We start from the raw sequence: 19,111 nt of genomic DNA, 5'->3' as shown, positions 1-19,111 counted from the left end.
AGTCCAAAAACATTACTTGTTAAAAGATCTAAACTGAATCTGTTATTGTAAAGAAATCACAGCAATAAAATCAGTTTCTGCTCAGATTTTGAAGTTTGTAAGAAGACCCAAAGACGTAATATGGAAATGCAGTTCAAATAATTTTTAGATAGGAAATTAAATATAATATATTAGCTATGGTATATGTTTTATCGATGTTAGATTGTCCACAAACATTCTTGAGTACAAGCTTGTACTCAACCCAGAAAAGACCGAGTGGCTGTTGTGTTTCCCTCCCAACAATTTGGCTAGCATTCCATCACTCAGGCTGGGGGGCCAAATTTTACACCCCTCAGACAGGGTTCGCAACTTGGGAGTCCTCCTGGATCCACAGCTGACCTTTGATCACCACCTGTCGGCTGTGACCAGGGGGGCATTCGCCCAGGTTCGCCTGGTGCGCCAGTTGCGACCCTACCTGAATCGGGAGGCACTCACAACAGTCACTCGCGCCCTCGTGACCTCTAGGCTGGAATACTGCAACGTGCTCTACATGGGGCTGCCCTTGAAGAGCATCCGGCGACTTCAGCTAGTCCAGAATGCGGCCATGCAAGTGATTGTGGGTGCACCTCGGTTCACCCACATAACACCTATCCTCCGCGAGCTGCACTGGCTACCTGTTGATCTCCGTGTGTGCTTCAAGGTGCTTGTTACAACCTATAAAGCCCTCCATGGTAGTGGATCTGGGTACTTGGGAGACCGCCTCCTGCCGATTACCTCCTCGAGACCGATTAGATCTCATAGATTAGGCCTCCTCCGAGTGCCATCTGCCAGCCAGTGCCGGCTGGCCACTACGCGGAGGAGAGCCTTTTCAGTGGTAGCTCCGACCCTCTGGAACGAGCTCCCCATGGGGATCCGTACCCTCACCACCCTTCAGACCTTCCGCGCAGCCCTCAAGAACTGGCTATCCTGCCAGGCCTGGGGGTAGAGATTGATCTGCCCCCACCCGAATGTTGGATGAATGTTGTTTACTTTTTAATTATATGTAATGTTATATGTTATTGTCTGTATCCCCCTCCCTATGAGTTGTTAGCCGCCCTGAGTCCCCTCAGGGAAAAGGGCGGCCTATAAATAAACCTATTCAATTCAATTCAATTCAATTATTCAGCAAAGTTTCCAAAATCGAACAGTTTCCCAATAGTGGGAAAAGGGAAAGGAAAAAAAAAAGCATGAAATAACCATGAAGAAATAATGTAACTTATTTTCATAGAGTGAGTGTGTATTCAGTATCTATTACAGAGACATTTTTTTCTCAGATTCATTTGTCATAAGGGCATCTATTTGTTTCTAACACATCATCTTTCTTTTAGGTTAGGAAAAGTAATCAATATGGAATCCTCAACAAAATGATCTCTAACCACCCTGCAAAATTAGAAAATGCTTCTTACATACAGAGTAAAGCTAAGACATGACCTGACTGCAGATTTGCTAAATGGAGTGTCTGTTTTCTAATGCACTTTAGACAAATGGGTATATTTTCATCTAAACAATTTGTATGTACAGTATTTAAGCAGCTAATCTGTTCAGACCATTAATGGTACCTCAAAGCTGGGGATTCAATTGTTTTATAGTCATTTACATGTGTACAACACTCTATGTCTAAAGTCTAGTGAAAACATTCAGCATTCAATCCTATCAGTTGTCAACAAGAGCTAATATAAATTCTTTGCAGAATTGATAGACACTGGTAAACAGACAATTTTTAACTCAGTTTGTAAAACTGTCTCTGACTTTTTTCATTAGCTTCCAGTTACTATACAGATAATGTTACAATGGCAATTTGGACAGAATTTCCACCACTAAGCAATGTGGTCATAATGCAGCATGTCACATGACTGCATTGCTTAGTGATAGCAATCTCCACGATCTTTGTGACTTGCCATCATAACCCCAGGACTGCCCAGGTTATTAAGCAGGAAGAACAGGAGTCCCAGGCAAGCAGGATATGGAATGGGACAACTTGTTGTGGCCAACTAGCTGCAGCCCATTTGCCATGGCCAACTAGTGCAACCAACTTGCTACAGGACAACTCACTATGACCAACTCATTATAGGACTACTGGCCATGACCAACTCACTATGGGACAACTCACTGTTGGACAATTTAACAATTCGATTTAATTATTTAAAATAAATAAAAAGTTGTTTTAATTTTTGTCATTCACATTTCATTTTATCCCTCCTTTTTTATCCTTTCTTTAATTATTCTTTTCCACCATTTGTTTGATATTAGTATAACTCTTGTTCCATTAGTTGTCCTGCAGTGAGTTGGCCGTGGCAAGTTGGCCATGATGAGTTGGCTGCGGTGAATTGTCATCGACCCACAAGGTGCTACAGAGCACCTGAAAAAGTAGCAGGAGTGGGAGTGACTTCTGATCAGTTTCTTCAGTGACTTTGTTTATGGGTAGCTGGTTATGTTAGAAATCACAATTGCAACCACAACTCACTGCAACATCATATTTGTGAGATGGGCAGCAAGCACCCATTTCAAATGCATGACTAAGGGGATGCTGTGACAGCTGGAATTCTGAGGACCAGTCATAAGTCCCAGTCATTCAGCCATAACTTTGAATGGTCCCTGAACAAATGGTTGTAATCTGAGGACTACCTGTGGAATAAAAGCACTGTTCCCAAGATACTCTCTTCATTGCAAATATCACTGATTTTTGCTCTTTTATTTGCCTCCTGTGATTAAGTTGATCATGAAAGCAGACAACGTTTAAACAATATCACTTAATTTACTTAAAAAGAGGTTATTTGGAGAGCAAGTTGTTTGCTACTAAAAGGCATTTTTAAAAGGCCTCATTTAAATCCATCCAATGTGACTTTTCAAATGTTTGAAAATGAGGTAGAAGAGTGAGATATATGTAAATTGTAAGCTGGGACAAAAGCTTCAAAAAATGAAAAAGCAACTGTACAAATAAAAGGCTTTAGCCCAATTCATTCAAAAGAAAATTAGAATCTCACGAGAATATCTGTAGACTTTAAAGCCCAGTCATCATCAGAGATCAGAAAGTTCAACCAATCGCCTTCAGAACTCTTCTTTAAATTACAGAAAATACATACCAGGTGATCAAATAGCAGCATTCCTCATTTCCAGAATATGGAGAGACAAAGAAAGAACATGAACTAGAGACAAACCTTCACCGCTCCAAAAACAGAACCCAGCGTGCTCTTGTAACACAATCTGATATTTAGGAAGAGCCATAGGGTCCATTTGGCATCCATGTCAAAGCAAAGCAGCCCATTTTTGAAAAATTTCAATCTTGCATGGGAACAAATCTCTTCCCAGCCTTTGCCAGTTAAATGAACTATCTCTATCACAAAGAAAGGAATGTAAGCTACTACATTATCTTTCCTTTCACACCTCAAAAATCTGTAAGTGCCAAAAAGAGGGTCATTTTTCTTATTATTATTCCCTGCCTGTTTAAAGATGTCCATCCTTTACTTCAAAAATAGGCATAGTCAAAGTGTGTGGGAAGGGAATTGCCCTTTTGACCTCTGAATCATTAGCAATCTTCACTTATTTTAGGGCTAAATGCAGCTGCCAGGCAAATACATTCCATAGCACTTCAGCAACCTGAGAGACTCTCTTCTGCATCCCAGAAACACGAACCTCTTCTTCAGATTTAAAGACCAACTGAGTTCCTAACAGGAAAAGCACTCTTTAGGAGTTGAGGCATAAAAACAATACCTGACTTGTAACTCTGGTGTTTACAGTGTTGAAGAAGCTTCTTGGGTGATAAGCGAAACATCTTCAAAGAAAAATCAGAAAATCCAGCTGCCTCTTGAAAAAAAGCACCTTTGGGACAACCATGACCTGGATGACTGAGAATCTCCATAGACATTTAGTGATACACTCTGGCACATACCATTCATCTGAACCCTGTATCTTGCACACATCATAATAAGATAGCCATTGCATTTTACATCAGCTGCAACTTGCAGAACTTCTTTCCAAACAAGTTAGCTCTGAAGCATATACAGCCATAGGCAAGATGGAATGTAACCGAAACTTAGAGAGTGGCTTCAGGGCAATCAAAGCTAGCATTCTAACCAAAATTGTGGAAAAAGCATCCAATAGTGGGGTCCAGTGAATTCAGTGTCAGCTGAGAACCAAGGAATACACCCAGGCAGAAGATTTGTTATTTCAGGGATGAAAGGATGATTTTTTATTAAAGAGGTTACAGCCAATTGCCTATTCACCAAGAGAGCCTCCGTTTTGCCTGGTTTTAATTTCAGCTTGTTTCCCTTCATCCAGGCCATTAGTGAAGTTAAGCAACCTTCAAGATTAATGTACTTGTTGCACTCTTCTAAGTAAACAAAGAACAATTTGCTCATGACACCCCACTTCCAAGTTCTGAATGGTTCCCCCTGTGCCTTCAGACAAATGCGTGTTGAACAGCATGGGAAACAAGAACTATGTATGGCAGCTCTGGATCAACAGTTTAAGTATTATGTAGACATACACACACATACATCTCAGCACCACCTCAGTACACCAGGAACAACTAAAAAACTGCAAATTGCTACCCTGAAGGTTTCTGGAATTATGGACGGAAGAATTAAAAGAGGGCCAGAAGAGTTAGCATTGCTACATCTAGGTTCTGGGATAGGTCTCTCTATTAAGATAGAGTAGAATTATCGAGGGTGTCAAACTGGCAGTCCACAGGCCAGATGCGTCATGCACAGGCCACACCCAACCAGGCTCCACAAAGGAAAAAAGGTCATGAAACATCAGGTGGCGGCAACGTTACATGACGCCGCGAGTTTGACACCCGTGGAATAATAGTTAAGTAATTTTGTAGTCCCCTCTCCTCCTAGGTGAAAGCAATTCAGTCCAGATACATAGTATCAATTCAGGGGATTACAACCCCCTGAGATTACAGTCATCTATCTTTCCAGAAATTGAATGAGGCTAACATATACATTTATATTTCCTGGGTCAATCACGTGTTTATCACTACCTTCTATAGCTGTGATGGTGAACCTATGGCACGCGTGCCAAAGGTGGCACACAGAGCCCTCTCTGTTGCCCCCCCCAATAAGGACTATTGATCAGTTCCCATTTGAGATTTAGAAATTTTCATTTGCAACTTAGAAAACACGGTTCACCGACAAATGCACGCTCGACAAATGCGCACTGACAAAACCGCGCCGATGAAACCGCGCCCGCCATCAACAAACAACATAATGAGATGCGAAAACGTTATAACCCTAACCCTAACCCTTTATAACATTGTTTTCGCGTCCCATGATGTTGTTTGTTGATGGCGGGCGTGGTTTTGTTGGCGCAGTTTCGTTGGTGTGCATTTGTCGGACGCGCATTTGACGGGTCACGAGAAAACACAAGGTGCAAGAAAGCAGGTAATAATCCTCATCTCTCCACACATATTGTCTGCCAACTGAAAACAGTTCAAAATAGTAGATAGTTAATGAATTACATCCCTAGGATTTGTGCAGCACTGAATTATAAATCAAACTCAATCTAGTCAAGTTTCTCTGCAAAGAATGGTTTATGACGAGCCACCCATTGTTCCAGATTCTCACTTCTTCTCACATCTTGATGCCTCACAGTATATAAGAATGTTGGCTGTTCAGTGTGGATACATTGATGTCAGAGAAATAAGCACTCTTTCTATTACCAATGCTCTGAAGTAGGTCTCCAAATGAGCCTTCAATTGGGCTCGCTCTGATCTATCCTGACAATTTCTCCATTTTGTTTCACTGATGCCCTGCCTGCTTCATTACTCTCAGTTTCCACAGTAAACCAAGGGACTAATTGCGAAGAAAGAAATGCTTGGAAGTCACAGTGTAAACGGATCGCCTCCATTATTCCACAAATCAATCAGGGTCTTGAGGGTGAGATCATTTTAACCAGCCCTCTACACCTGTAAAAGTCTGTTATAGCCGCCAATCTAAAACGCACCATGGAATGATGCATAGTAATTGATTTTCTCAAAGATGTTATATTCTCCAAGACCTGCCTAAGGTAGTCCCAGAGAGGCAATCTTCCTTGAAATTACTCCTTGGTCATGATGCAGCCCCATCACAGCTTTGCTCTTAAACGCCAGGTCCTGAGATCTAGGGCAGTTTTCAGCAGATGACTTCTGTTGGGAGTAGGCTGTCGGAGATTTAATCTTACAAGGAAGCTGTTTTTCTAGGTAGTAAAGCAGGCACCCAAGCAGACGGGTGGAGGGAATATTTTTCTTTTTCTCATCTAGACTATAACTAGCTGGACTTAATGGGATAAGCAACAACAGCTTTCCCTGTTTTTTTTTTCCTTTTCTATTTTTGCTTTTAATAAGAAGGTCATTTTTCCTCTGCCTCACCAAATGTTTTCTAGCAACTTGTTCTAGCATACAGGTTTTCATGTTTTAATTAAACAGGAACAATTTCTCTGGGTACTAAACTACAAGAGGTTAGACTCCAGGTAGTAGTGCTGTGTGATAAAATAGCTGTGACTTAGTTTACCCCCCTAAAGATGTAAATAAGAAGAGCGGGATAAGTATTTTACATGCTGCAATAATTCCAGGTTTACTTCCACTTGCAGGTAGTGCTCGAATTACAACACTTCATTCAATGGCCATTCAAAGTTACAACGGCACTGGAACAAGTGAGATATGACCATTTTTCACACTTACAACCATTGTAGTATCCCCATGGTCACGTGATCAAAATGCAGCCTCTTGGCAACTGACTCATATTTATGACAGTTGCCGTATCCTGGGGTGGAGGTGAGTCATCTTTTGCGATTTTCTGATAAGCAAAGTCATTGGGGAAGCCAGATTCACTTTACAATCATATCATTAACTTAAAAACTTAAGTGATTCACTTAACAACTATGGCAGGAAAGGTTGTAAAATGGAGCAAATTTCACTTAACAACCGTCTCACCTAGCAACAGTAATTTTGGGTTCAATTATGGTCGTAAATTGAGGACTACCTGTATTCAGCAATCCTTTCAGGCACAAGACACTATTATTGTATCTGATTTTGTGGGTAGAGGTTCTTGTTCTGAAATCTTGAGAAACAGTATATTCAATCTCTGTGCAATGAACATGAACAAGTGTAGGTACTTGTGTACCTATGTACTCATTTGTGCAGATCCTGAAAAGCTAGTTGCAAGTCAGTTTTCTCCTACCAGCTTAAGTTCCTAGGAATAACTAATCTAGGACTGACAGTCTTTAAGATAGCCCTAACCTAGGGTTCCCAAAGGTGCTTTTCCCAAGGGCAACTGGATTTTTTTTTCTTTGAAAACATTTTGCTTCTCACCCAAGAAGCTTCTTGAATGAAAAATGAAACATTATCAAAGAAAAATCCCAAGAAATTCCAATTACCTTTTGGAAAAAGAATCTTTGGGACAACCATGACTTAGATGATTGAGAATCTCCACAGACATTTAACCAAAGGGTCAAAGTTATGGTTGCTAAAACTACTTTTATTATAAGATTACAGTGGCAGAATCTATATATACTTTGTCAGAATATTCATGAACTGGAATAGGAGAAAGCAACAGGTCAGCCATTGGGTCCTCACTGGAATAGGACATGGTAACAAGGTCAGCCAATGGAGAGGCATGGCAACTGGGTCAGCCAATGGGAACTATTTGGTGACAGAGAGCCATGCCAGAGGGCTCGGAGCCTGGGTGTGGCTTACCTATGTAACTTTGAGTCTGTGCAAAAGGAAACATAAACTAGTCTGGTCTTGTCTGTATTAAGCTCTAAACTCTGAACTGAAACCAATCTCTCCTCTCCCTGTGCTTTGCCTGTAACTACTGCCATGTTGGAGAATCCACTGTTGGTATTGTAAATTTATTCATCTGTTATTATGTATAAAAAGAAGCTAATGAATCCAGCTGAATCAGTTATCTGTGTGTGCTTTCGGGATTTGATTTTTGCAAGAAACCCTGACACACTTCTTCTCTTCCTGCCTTTATTTTCAAGAAAGCTAAATAGGGTCAAGTCTGAGACTTTCTCAAATTATATTCTTGCTTTGGACTCAGATTTCTCTTATGTGAGCATTGTCTTCAAGACTCTTCTTTCTATTCTTCAAGGTTTCTCTCACAGTCTATGTGGCATTTATCTGCAGAGGAAAAATGGAAGCAGTTGCTAGTTTCACTTGAAACGTTTCCTATTCATTACTCCAGCTTAGATGTTCTCACTGCAAGAAAGCTCAATGACACCATCTTGAATACGAATGGCTTCTTGAATAATAGTGGAGATAAAAGGGAGTATTGAAAAAGCTATAAATGGATGCTCAAACTGTTCATGAACGTGAATGGCATTCCCACAAAATTCTCATGTTAGAAACATCGCATTTTTGCTTATTTTACGCATACAGAGATATATACACACACAGAGAGAGAGAGAGACACACATGTGAGCTTACCTCTAGTATGTGTATAACGTAGGTAGGGTAGAGAAGCAAGAGGCCGGTGACCCCTACTCCCTGACAATACTGGCGTTGCAAATTCAGAAACAGTTGTTCCCAGTACTCTGAGGAGAAATGAGGCAAGCAAAAATTCCTTCACAAAATAATGGGGCTGCTTGGCGATGCTATAACATCATAGGCTTCTGTCCCCTTTATCCACACAAAACTTAGTGTTTACTTTTAAAAACAGCAAGGAAGAGGAGGGTGCAAAAACACAAGCAGAGCAGCAACAAAAAAAAACCAAGAAACATCTCAGAAGTTGCTGCATTTTTAAAGACAGAAGATATCTGATCATCAGCTGATTAATTTAGGTTCCATTTCGATGTGGTGGTTGAGGCTCCAGGCTAAACATTAGGAAAGTGTGAATTCTAGTCCCACCTTAGCCATGAAATCCAGCAAGGTGATCTCCCTCAGCCCAACTTCTCTCACAGGGTTGTTGTGGAGAAAATAGAAGGACGGAGGAGAATTAGGTATGCTTGCTATCCTGACTTATTTATAAAAAATATTAAAGGTCAGATATAACTAAACAAAACAAGGTCTGAGCTAGGAGTCCACATTCTGCAGGGAAAAAAATTGCTCCTGGGGCTATTTGTTGGAAACTTCCTCTGCCCTACACTGCTCTCCACTCATCCAAAGAGTTTGGGTGCGTTTTGTGTATTTGAAGGACCTTTCAAGTCAGCTGCTGGCTTTCAGAAGCTCAGGGTGTATTTATTATACCAACACATTCCATTCTAAAACTTTCTGATGACGATTTCAAAATTTTTACTTACCGGCCAAATACCTTTTATCAGCCAGGTCTGGCGAGATCTTAGCCAGAAAGATCAGCCTGTGGAGGAGGGATTTCTAAAGGACAGAGAAAAAAGGAACCTGTTTTTTTTTAAAAAAATATTATTGACAGAATATATCAATCAAATCAAACCGTTATTATAGCCAAAGACCAGCAAAAGGGGTATAAAGAATTGAAAAGCATAAAAGATAAACCAGAATTAAAAATGACATATCAAAACATAAGAAATATAAAAACAACAATCCAAAAGGAATTTTAAAAAGAATCTGAAAGCAAAGCTAGAAACAATGGATAGGTGTGTAAAGACGCGTGGCAAACTAAATCCATAACGATACAAATCACTCTAAAATAACAAGCTACGTGCTCATTAAAACTGGTTTATAGCGCAAGTTGTTTCTGATGGATTTTAAGCACTGCTGTGCACAACCTGGCAACATTGTATGTTATAGGAAGGTTGATGTCTGAAAACAGCAGGGAAGTGTAAAATTGTCCTGTGCACCCTGAATATTTATGCAATAATGGTGTGATGAGACTACTATAAATGTACTACAGACACTAGAGAAGTGCATGTTCTGTTGTTTCTGCTTGTCCAAAGCCACAGGGGCATTGTCTCTCTCTCACACACACACACCTTTCCTATGTTGGCCTTCAAGGACAGCTGAGGAAAGGACATGACTATGCCAGTGTAAAAGCCCTCAGGTTGGTTAGGAATTTCAAAGCTAGTTAAGTATGCTATTGGGGAAGGCAGAATGTCTGTTGTGCTCAGTGGTGATAAAGGATGGGGACCTAGTTAAGTCTAATTGAAGTTCTGTGTATGCTACATGCTGTTAATAAGTGCTTTGACTTGATTGTATCCCTTGATGAATAGAAGACCTGGGGAGAAGCCCAAGGATGAAAATTTAGTAGTCATTATCTTTTTTTCATATGGACTGAAAATCATCCCTCACAATTGGTGGTGCAAAGCCTGGGAGGAGGCTAGTCTGAGCCAGTAGTTGAGTTTGGTCATGTCTAGCCCCTATTTCCATGAGGCTTGTCTGTAGTCTCAGGGGAGCATTAGAGATACATTGAAGAGCTGATATTAGAAATTTGGACCTGACTAATTCTAAATCCGTCAGCAAAATTGGCCCAGCTGGGCTCCACAGAGAAATTGTGCTATTGGCTTGACTTTGAATATTGGAGGAGTGCTGCAGGAATGCAGTGGCCACCTCTTGTTTTGAGGAATCTAAGGATGGCAGATTAGCTTCTCTGTTTGTTTTTAGCAATGTAGATCTCATGGGGTTTCCTATTGTTGGAAGAAGTCTACTCCCAGATATGTGAATCAGGAGACCTTCTCAGTCATCTGCCATCTATCCCCCAGGATTTCTTGGGTCTTTTGCCAAATGCCATGATTTTGGTTTTCTGATGATTTCTAGCTGGTCTTCCTTGCAATGTCATGTTAGTGTTCTCAGTGCTCTTTTAATGCCAATAGGAGAGTATTGCTGCATCATCTGCATTGAATAAAAAGAGATGTATCTTCCAGCTAATTCTGGGGAATGAAAGTTTGTGTCAAGGAGATGGGCCACTGAAGTTTATATAGAAGTTGAATGGGACTGGGGTTAATATGCAACCTTCCTTAATGCTTTACACCTTCTTCTGTTCCAGGTCCATAGATGAGATGGCCTGAGGGATGCACCATATTTTGAGTGATGTCCCTCAATGAAGCATACATATTAGATGAATATCAGTCAGTCAAGAAGGTCTCCAGTTTTTCCACAGCTTAGCTCAAGGTATAAAATCAAGAGATGCTTTGAAATCTAAATCTGAGTTCCTCTTCTGCAAGTATGTTTTAGTGATTTAGTGATTTAGTGATTTATTGACATTTGTAGGCCGCCCTTTTCCCTGAGGGGACTCAGGGCGGCTCACATAAATCAGGGAAGGGGAAATGTAGACAATAACAAAGACACATATAATAAAAGCAATAGCCAACATGCATTTTCTTGTTCCAGCCATCCTGGAGTTTCCATTCTAGGTGTCTTAATGTGCTGATTGGGTTGAGGAGATTGATGAGTCTGTAATTGATGGGATCACCCATTTTCCTTTGTTATAGATAAGGATAATAATTGCAAGCCCTCAATCCTTGGGTACTTTGTGATATTGCTACAGGTAAAGAGTGAGGCTGACAGGAGATCAATATTGTTGTTGTAAGCTGCCCAGAGTTGTTCTTTTAAGATGAGTGGACACACAAATGTTTAAAATGAATGAAATAAAAATAATTATATCAGCCATGTAGCTTTTCACGCAGGGGAGAATACAATCTTACCCATTTAAACACATTATGGCTGCAAAATGAGCTTGGTAAAATATCTTAATAAATTTTATTGTGAAGCCTTTTTTGGTTTTGCAGCATTAGCTCAAAAAAGGCCAGCCTGGAGTAAAGATCAGGCTGATGCCTCTCATTTCACGTAAAAAAACTGTCCAAAACAGTGTTTCTCAACTTTGACAATATTAGGAATTGAAGTCCACACAGCTGAAAGTTGTCACGGTTGAGAAACACTGATCCAGAAGATGGGTGGACACACAAATGTTGAAGATAAAATTTTATTTTAAATCATACTTCAGCAATCCAATACAATTTTGAATAATAGGCTGGTGCAAAAGGAAGGGTAAGTAGAGCCATGTTCAGAAAACATGTTTACTTGGTCAATTAAAGATCTTTAATACAAAGGTTTGATTGCCTTTTGTTTTTTAAGCTTATTGCAACTGTTCAAACCCAGGTCTTTAGGTTTGTTTGTGGTTCAATGTATTCTACATGCCCAGAAAAATGGCTCAATATAGCCAGTGAGTAAAATATCTGTGGAAAATAGCTGACTGTATATATTCAGATATTTTCCCATTGCTTGGCAACTGCCATACTCTGTCAAATGATAGGGATAATTCTTGACAAATTGCATTTTTGAACCTATGACAAGAATAAATGTATTTGTTTTCCTTATCATGTTTTCTAGCTAAAATAAATAAAACAGCAAGAAGCTCATTTGTTTGGAAAGAAGTCTGCTCTGAATGTTTCTCTGATCCTTCATTTGACAAAAGCCCTGCTTTATACCTTGTGATAATTAATGCTCATTTCTTCTCTAAAGAAGATGTAATATACATATCATACTTGAGCTCCTTCTCTGAAAGAAAAAAATATATGTGTTGTGCAGAGGTGGGTTCCTACCAGTTCGCACCAGTTCTGTAGAACCGGTTCGTCAAATCTACCGAACCAGTTAGAAGAGGTTCCACCAGTGGACGCAGAAAGCAGGCCACACCTACGGAAGAGGTTCCAAAAATTTTTGAAACCCACCACTGGTGTTGTGCTAGACATCCTGTCTTCTTATATGTCTAATCATAAAGAAACATTTTAGCTCATTGTTCATGCAGGGGCTGGCTGAAAGGACATGAAGTAGGAAACCCTTTTTCTTATGTTGTCTCCTGCCATTAAAACAGATCAAATCCTTTCTACCTTGGCAGTATTTGATGTATAGGTACAGGACAGTGGTGGGTTGTTGTTTTTTTACTACCGGTTCGCTCATGCACGCATGCACAGAAGTACCCGGCCAGGTGGGCGGAGCCTCCTGCCGCCGCCACCACTACCAGTTCTCTTGATCCGGGCCAAACCAGGAGCAACCCACCTTTGGTACAGGAATTATACTAGCCCTATAAAAAGAGTATGAAATTAAAAACATTTATCAAACATGCCATTTTTTTTAATTTAAAGAATTTCACCAATCCTATACATGTTTACTAAGGATATTATGATAGCTTGCTCTCAAATAAGAATAGATAAGATTCTATGTATGTATTATGATCCCTAATACTGAATGACAAAGATGTTGATTCCATTGGTTCAGGGCAAGGATAAGCAACCTTTTCCAGCTGATAAGAGATATTTGGAAAGTTGACATACAAAAAGAGGGCTGCAATTGAATATAGCTACCCATTCAAAGAACATTTACAAAAAAAAACATAAGAGAATTGAAATGGATTTCCTAAAAGCTCCTCTAATGTATATCAGTCCCCTGCTTCCTTTCGTCTTTTGATTTTTCAAGCAAATAAGTGTTTCAAACAAATCTCTAAATTATGAGTATCATCATTTATATTTTGTTATGACAGCCTACTGGCCCCATTTAATGTCTAGAGTTATTTTTATAAGTAAACATGATGATAAAAGGAAGTGCATTATGTGTTGGTTTACTTCAAAAACCTCATTGTTGGTAGGAAGACAGCAACAATATCTTGGCTTGCAAGGTAGTCTCCAAAGCAGAGAACTTAGTTTGCACTGGATCTAAGTATACCTGGGGTAAAACTAGGCTTTGTTGCCCTTGTAGTATACTGAACAAACTCCATCACGATCCATGGACACTGTCTTTACTACAGTGGTGGGTTCCGGATCCCATTGCAACCAGTACAGTTGCAATGGGGCCCGGCATCCTCCACATGAACGTGTGCGGTGTGCATGCACACACATGCAACGCCCACTTGCATCATACCTTCCAGCGATGCCTCCACAAGCCTCCATGACACTCCAGCTGCTCGGCAGAGAATCACACAGGTGCTGTACACACCATGTGCGTGCATGGAAGCACTAAAGGCTTTAAAGGAAAAATAAGGAACTCGGGCGGGCGGGTGGGCCATCCGGAGCACCGTACTGGAACGGTACCCGGTGCTCTGGGCAGGCTCTGGTATGCCCGTACCGGGGCATACCGCCTGCAACCCAACACTGCTTTACTATTAGCAGAGCATGTTCCAAGTGGCAGGGGTATTATTAAAGCTACTTATTAAAGGTAGTTAGGTTACTAAAGTCATAAGCAACACAGATCAGTATCTATGGACCCACATGGTGATGGCCATGGCAAATGGAAGGTTGTGACTTGGAATGGAAGGGAATAGATAGCAAAAACAGGAATTCACAATGAAATGAAAGAAAAAAATAGATATGTTGTGTATATGTAATCCAAGAAAGGGGAAAAAACATACGGTAATAGACGTGAATGGAGATGGTCTGATCCTGAGCAGAGGAGGTGATGAATACATGCAAGGAAGTGAAGATGTAGGTTTAGTTATGAATGAAGGAGTTGATATGAATGTTGGAAAGCATTCTAGATAGTTGTACAAAGTAGGAATTCAAAGGATATTGATAGTTGCATGCTACATTCTAATAAATAGTAATGGTAGAAGGGCTATGAACGAATATGGAGGAAATTGTGCAACAGTTAATATGGATGTGATACAGTGGGATTCAAAAAATGTTACTACCAGTTCTGCGGGTGTGGCTTGGTGGGCATGGCCTGACTTGGTGGGCGTGGCTTGGTGGGTGTGCCAGGGGAAGGATACTCGGGAGGCAGAGAATAGATGGGGGTGGGGCCAGTCAGAGGTGGTATTTACCGGTTCTCTGAACTACTCAAAATTTCTGCTATCAGTTCTCCAGAACTGGTCAGAACCTGCTGAATACCACCTCTGTTGTGATATCAATGTTGGGAAGCTGTTAGGAGCCATGAACGATTGTTTATTATGAATATTAAGAAAATTAGTAAAAGATACAAGGATGAAGATGAGAGATTCTGCATATGGAAAGGAACACTTTTTAATATACTCAGGAAAGTATCTGTTTTTGGGCGGAGTGAACATAGCATAAAATAAATAAATGAAAGTATCTAAATTGGAGGTAGAACTACTGCAAGGAGAGAAAATATGTCTGTGTAGGAAAGTATTAAAAGATAGATTAAACTCTCAATGACACAGGAATGGAAAATGCGAAAAAAGAGAATTTGGAAACTGCTTGGAAGAGACTCAAAAGATGTTACAGAGTGCCAGAGGTGTGTGTGGAGTTAAACTAATGGAAAGCATGACAAATGATATTAGATGGAACAATAAGGTGGAAAAAAAGGTTGTAGATTAGGAAAAAATGCATTAAAATGCTGTAGAAAATCAGACTTAAAGTAAAGTAATGAATGAGAGAGAAAAGAATAGCTGCAATAAGCAAGGAGCAGTTAAGAGTAATAGAGGAAAATTGGAGAACAATTTAGATGGAAATAAACAATTCGGAGATGGCTAAAGAACTAAAAAAGAAGCCTCCAGCAAAGTGAATGGAATTAAAAATGAAATTATCTCTGAGGTGAAACTGAATTGAAGGAATGTTAGGAAGACTTTAAATATTTCTGTGGAAGTGATATGATAAGTCAAACAGTGTAAGGGAAATTAATGCTATAAATGGTAGGGTCCAAGAAAAAAATATAATGATGAAAAGGAAGTCATATCTTAGATGAGAGTATTGAAAAACAGTAACACTGCAGGTATAGATGGCACAACTTGGAAAATAGAATAGGAATGTAGTTTGCTTTTGAATCAGCTGTGGGATCTGGTGAAAGTGTATGTGAAAAGTAGATCTATTCTTGTGTCTAATGATTGGAAGACTGTTGTCATCATTTCTCTTTATAAAGGAAAAATTAGCCAAGAGTGAAATGTGGAAATTTTAGCAGGATGAGTTAAGTGTGCTGGGAAGATACGATCGAAACAGTAGAAAGAGGAAGTGCAGTATGGCTTTATGCCGGGCAGGAAGTGCACAGACTAATGTTTTGCTGCGCAAAAGGTCATTGAGAAATGTGGCAAAGTTTATAGTACATTTGTTGATTTAGAGAAAATCTGTAATAAGGAGAGTACCATAGGCTTGGATTATGGAATACTTTCTTTGACTATAGCACTGAAGAATGGTAGTTGAATGTGGTCAGAGTGATACATGATGAAAGTGAGGTCTGCATGAGAATTATAACCTTTCCTGAGTTGGCTATCATATGTATGGACCATTATATAAGGAATAAGTGTGTTGTATCCTGGTGTGTGGGGTGTGTATGTGAATGTGTTAAACTTTGTAAAACAATGGGAACGTGGATGGGGGAAAAATAAGACATACAATGGCTGTCTGCATTGGCCGGTGAAATCCAGAGTTTTGAACAGATTATTGGCTTCTTTGTCCAGGCTATGGGTTACCATATTTTTTTCTTCTCACATATCCTTTAATTAATACAGCAATAGCTGGAATAATTCCCAAGTTTAAAATACTAAAGACTGGAGGAAGCCTTATGTAACAGACTTTGCCCTCCAACTATTTGGCAATTGAAGAAGAGAATGATGCTATCTTAACTGAACATTTATTTTGGTCATTGTGTTGCCGTAAATAAGTGTCTTTATTGAATCAGAATTTAACTGATTATTGGAATCTGAAAACATTTAATAGCAAGCTAAAAACAATGATGCTATTGTTTAGCATCATACTCATTTCAAAATGATGTATTTTCCAGAACATCATGATCACTGAGAAATGTAGTATGGGATTTCTCAGCTTTGGGGATCAGTGGGAATATTGGATCTTTGGAAACCATATTATAGGCATTATCACAATATAATTGCCAGGGTGGTTGTAACCAGTTACAAAACACTCCTATAACAGAAGGCAGACAAAGCACTGGGATGCAGTGGCCCATTCCTCAACAGGTAGCTGGATACTCAGGAAAGTGTCACAGATACATATTTACTTCTAAAGACTGTGTTAGGACCCAAGATGTAGTTGCATATGTCTGTGGGTAATGCTTACTCTTCTCTTGGTTATTTTCAGTAAGGGAGTATAAAGACCTAACAATGGTTTCTATGTTATTCTTTACCTACCAACCTCTGAATAAACAGCTGCAATATGATATATCTCACTTCTGCCCATACACTGTAAAAGATGTCATTAAAACTTGGGATCACCACCTTTTGTGTATCCTGGAAAGCAAAATTGTTGTGCAGAGGGGTGAAGAAAGAACTATAATATCCAAGTAGATGGTAGTTCCCTCTGAACCTAACCTCAACCTCATATTCCCAAAGTAGAATGACAGAAGTTGTTATGCAGCTCCATTTTCCATCATGGCATTGAGCACTGCATTGTATGACCTTTATATGTTATAAAGAGATGAGGAAAGAGTAACCCTGAACTTGTTGTGGCCCACCAGCTGCCAGCGGAGCTAGTGTGCGCGCGTGCTAAGCGCGTGCATGTGGGAGATGCCAGGCCCCGTTGCACCACATCAGTTGCAACGGGATCTGGAACCCACCACTGTATTGCTACTACATTGTTTATATACTTTTCTCTTTCTTAAATTTTCTTTCATTTTGCATGCTTTACTCCTATTTTCACTAAGTTTAGTTTGCATTAAATTTTGCTATTACAATCAAAATTCTTAATGAAATTGGAGTTACCTTTGATAGCTGCATTCAAAAGCATGCAGATTTAACCCTCATCAGTTCTATATATCCAGGGAAATTTGTGAAATTTGCAGATGTGTAATCCTTCCTATTTTCCCTCCTCTTCACTGTGAATACGTTGCACAAACCCCTCCTTTTCCATTCCTTGTAAAGCAATAGCATCCTGCCCTAGAATACTTACAGTATCCTCTGGGCCATGAAGGACTCTATCCAGGAGGAGCTGGTTGAGAAAACTGGTCCTCTCCTCTTCGTCTGGTGATTCATCCCGTTTCCCCCACTTTTCAGTGCCTTTCTTGTGCTTTCCCAGAGCTAAAGTGCCTGCATTAAATCTCAACATTGTGACCTGGCTTCTACAAAACCAGATTCTGAAAGGCAACAGCCTATGGCACAATAATGCCACAATTAACCACTGTATTATTTGTGAGACAGACAGAGTTCTGGGCATACAAAGCAGTGTGTTGTTGAAGTATGGTTTTAGTGGCTTAGAAGCAGTACCAGGCATGCTCAGTTGGCTCTCAGACGGTATTGTCTTTTAGCATTAGCTTAGCTAGATGGGGCAGCTGTTGCTGTGGCAACATTTGACATGTAATACAAACATCCAGCTCTCGTTTTACCAGTTCAAAACAGGTAAGGCGAGAGTTATACTTTCATTGATTTACTTTGCACCTTTCTGAACCCCTCCACCTCTCTCAAAGTGAGACTCTGGGTGGTGTACAATAAAATGTTAAAATATAAAAGAGTGTGTATAAAAAAAATAAAAAATTTAAGAGGAGGCAAGGGATTAAAATTAGTTAGAAGGTGAAGGGAGGATTTTCAGGTAATCTATTCAGAGATGCAATGTGGACTGTTGGCATAGATCCAACCAAGTTTGGGCTTCTGGTAAGAGTTAGTTTAGCAGGCAGGGAGATTTTAAATCCAATGTGCTCAGGGTGACATTTGAGTAGCTGTAAACCATTTTGATGTTGGTTATTCTGAAGTCATGACCACAGGTGGGTTCTGACAGGCACTACTGCCAGATCGCTCATGGGCATGCTGTGTGCATGTTTGATGCACACTGTGGCATGTGCGGTGCAGTAAAAATTGAAGCGAAAAACAAGATGGTGGCACCTATGGTGCCGCCCGAAGTACCGGTTCGGGGCCATGGCAGGCCTGGGTGACTGCTGGTTCCAACAACTCAGGCTGCCAAACCGCTACCGATTCGGTTGAACCAGTCTGAACTGGTAGAAACCCACCACTGATCATGACTCTCCAATGAAGTCACGTGGCACATCTTTTTGCCTTCTTTTCTTCCTGGCTAGGGAAAACCCAAGGGAAAAGCTCCTACATGCATCCAAACAGTAAATAGACCTTTTTTCCACTTTTATTCAGCCCCTTAAATTATTTTTATTAAGGATTTGAATTAAGAGATGAGGGGAATGAATAGTATCAAATCTGCAGATGATGCAAAACCGATGGAATAGCTAATATTTTAGAAAAGATGGCCAAAGGTTACAGAGCTTAGAGCAGTGTTTCTCAACCTTGGCAACTTGAAGATGTCTGGACTTCAACTCCCAGCTGGCTGGGGAATTCTGGGAGTTGAAGTCCAGACATCTTCAAGTTGC

The 19,111-nt window shown here is 40.1% G+C and overlaps 1 protein-coding gene across 6 annotated transcripts in view; it reads right to left on the bottom strand.

Annotated features, from left to right (window-relative positions):
* The window catches only part of LOC106540601 (testis-expressed protein 47), a 36,693-nt gene that overhangs the window by 15,075 nt on the left and 2,507 nt on the right, over positions 1-19,111 (bottom strand). For 3 of the 6 annotated variants that reach the window (XR_015695988.1, XR_015695989.1, XM_087709796.1), the window contains exons 1-3: positions 17,692-17,976; positions 9,238-9,310; positions 8,426-8,532 (exon numbers count right to left, since the gene is read on the bottom strand). Coding sequence is in view for 4 of the 6 variants with exons in the window: in XM_087709796.1 (XP_087565922.1) it covers positions 8,426-8,532; positions 9,238-9,310; positions 17,692-17,955 (444 nt within the window). In the remaining 2 variants the exon portion in view is untranslated. Of the gene's footprint in view, positions 1-8,425; positions 8,533-9,237; positions 9,311-17,691; positions 17,977-19,111 lie in introns of those variants that run through there. The other 3 variants (XM_087709795.1, XM_087709794.1, XM_014055778.2) reach the window with 3 other exon arrangements.

The sequence above is a fragment of the Thamnophis sirtalis genome, unplaced genomic scaffold (assembly GCF_051295495.1).
Source record: "Thamnophis sirtalis isolate CommonGarterSnake01/CBP01778 unplaced genomic scaffold, rThaSir2_p1.2 scaffold_3, whole genome shotgun sequence".
Lineage (NCBI taxonomy): Eukaryota > Metazoa > Chordata > Lepidosauria > Squamata > Natricidae > Thamnophis > Thamnophis sirtalis.
This window is presented reverse-complemented; position numbering and strand designations above follow the sequence as displayed.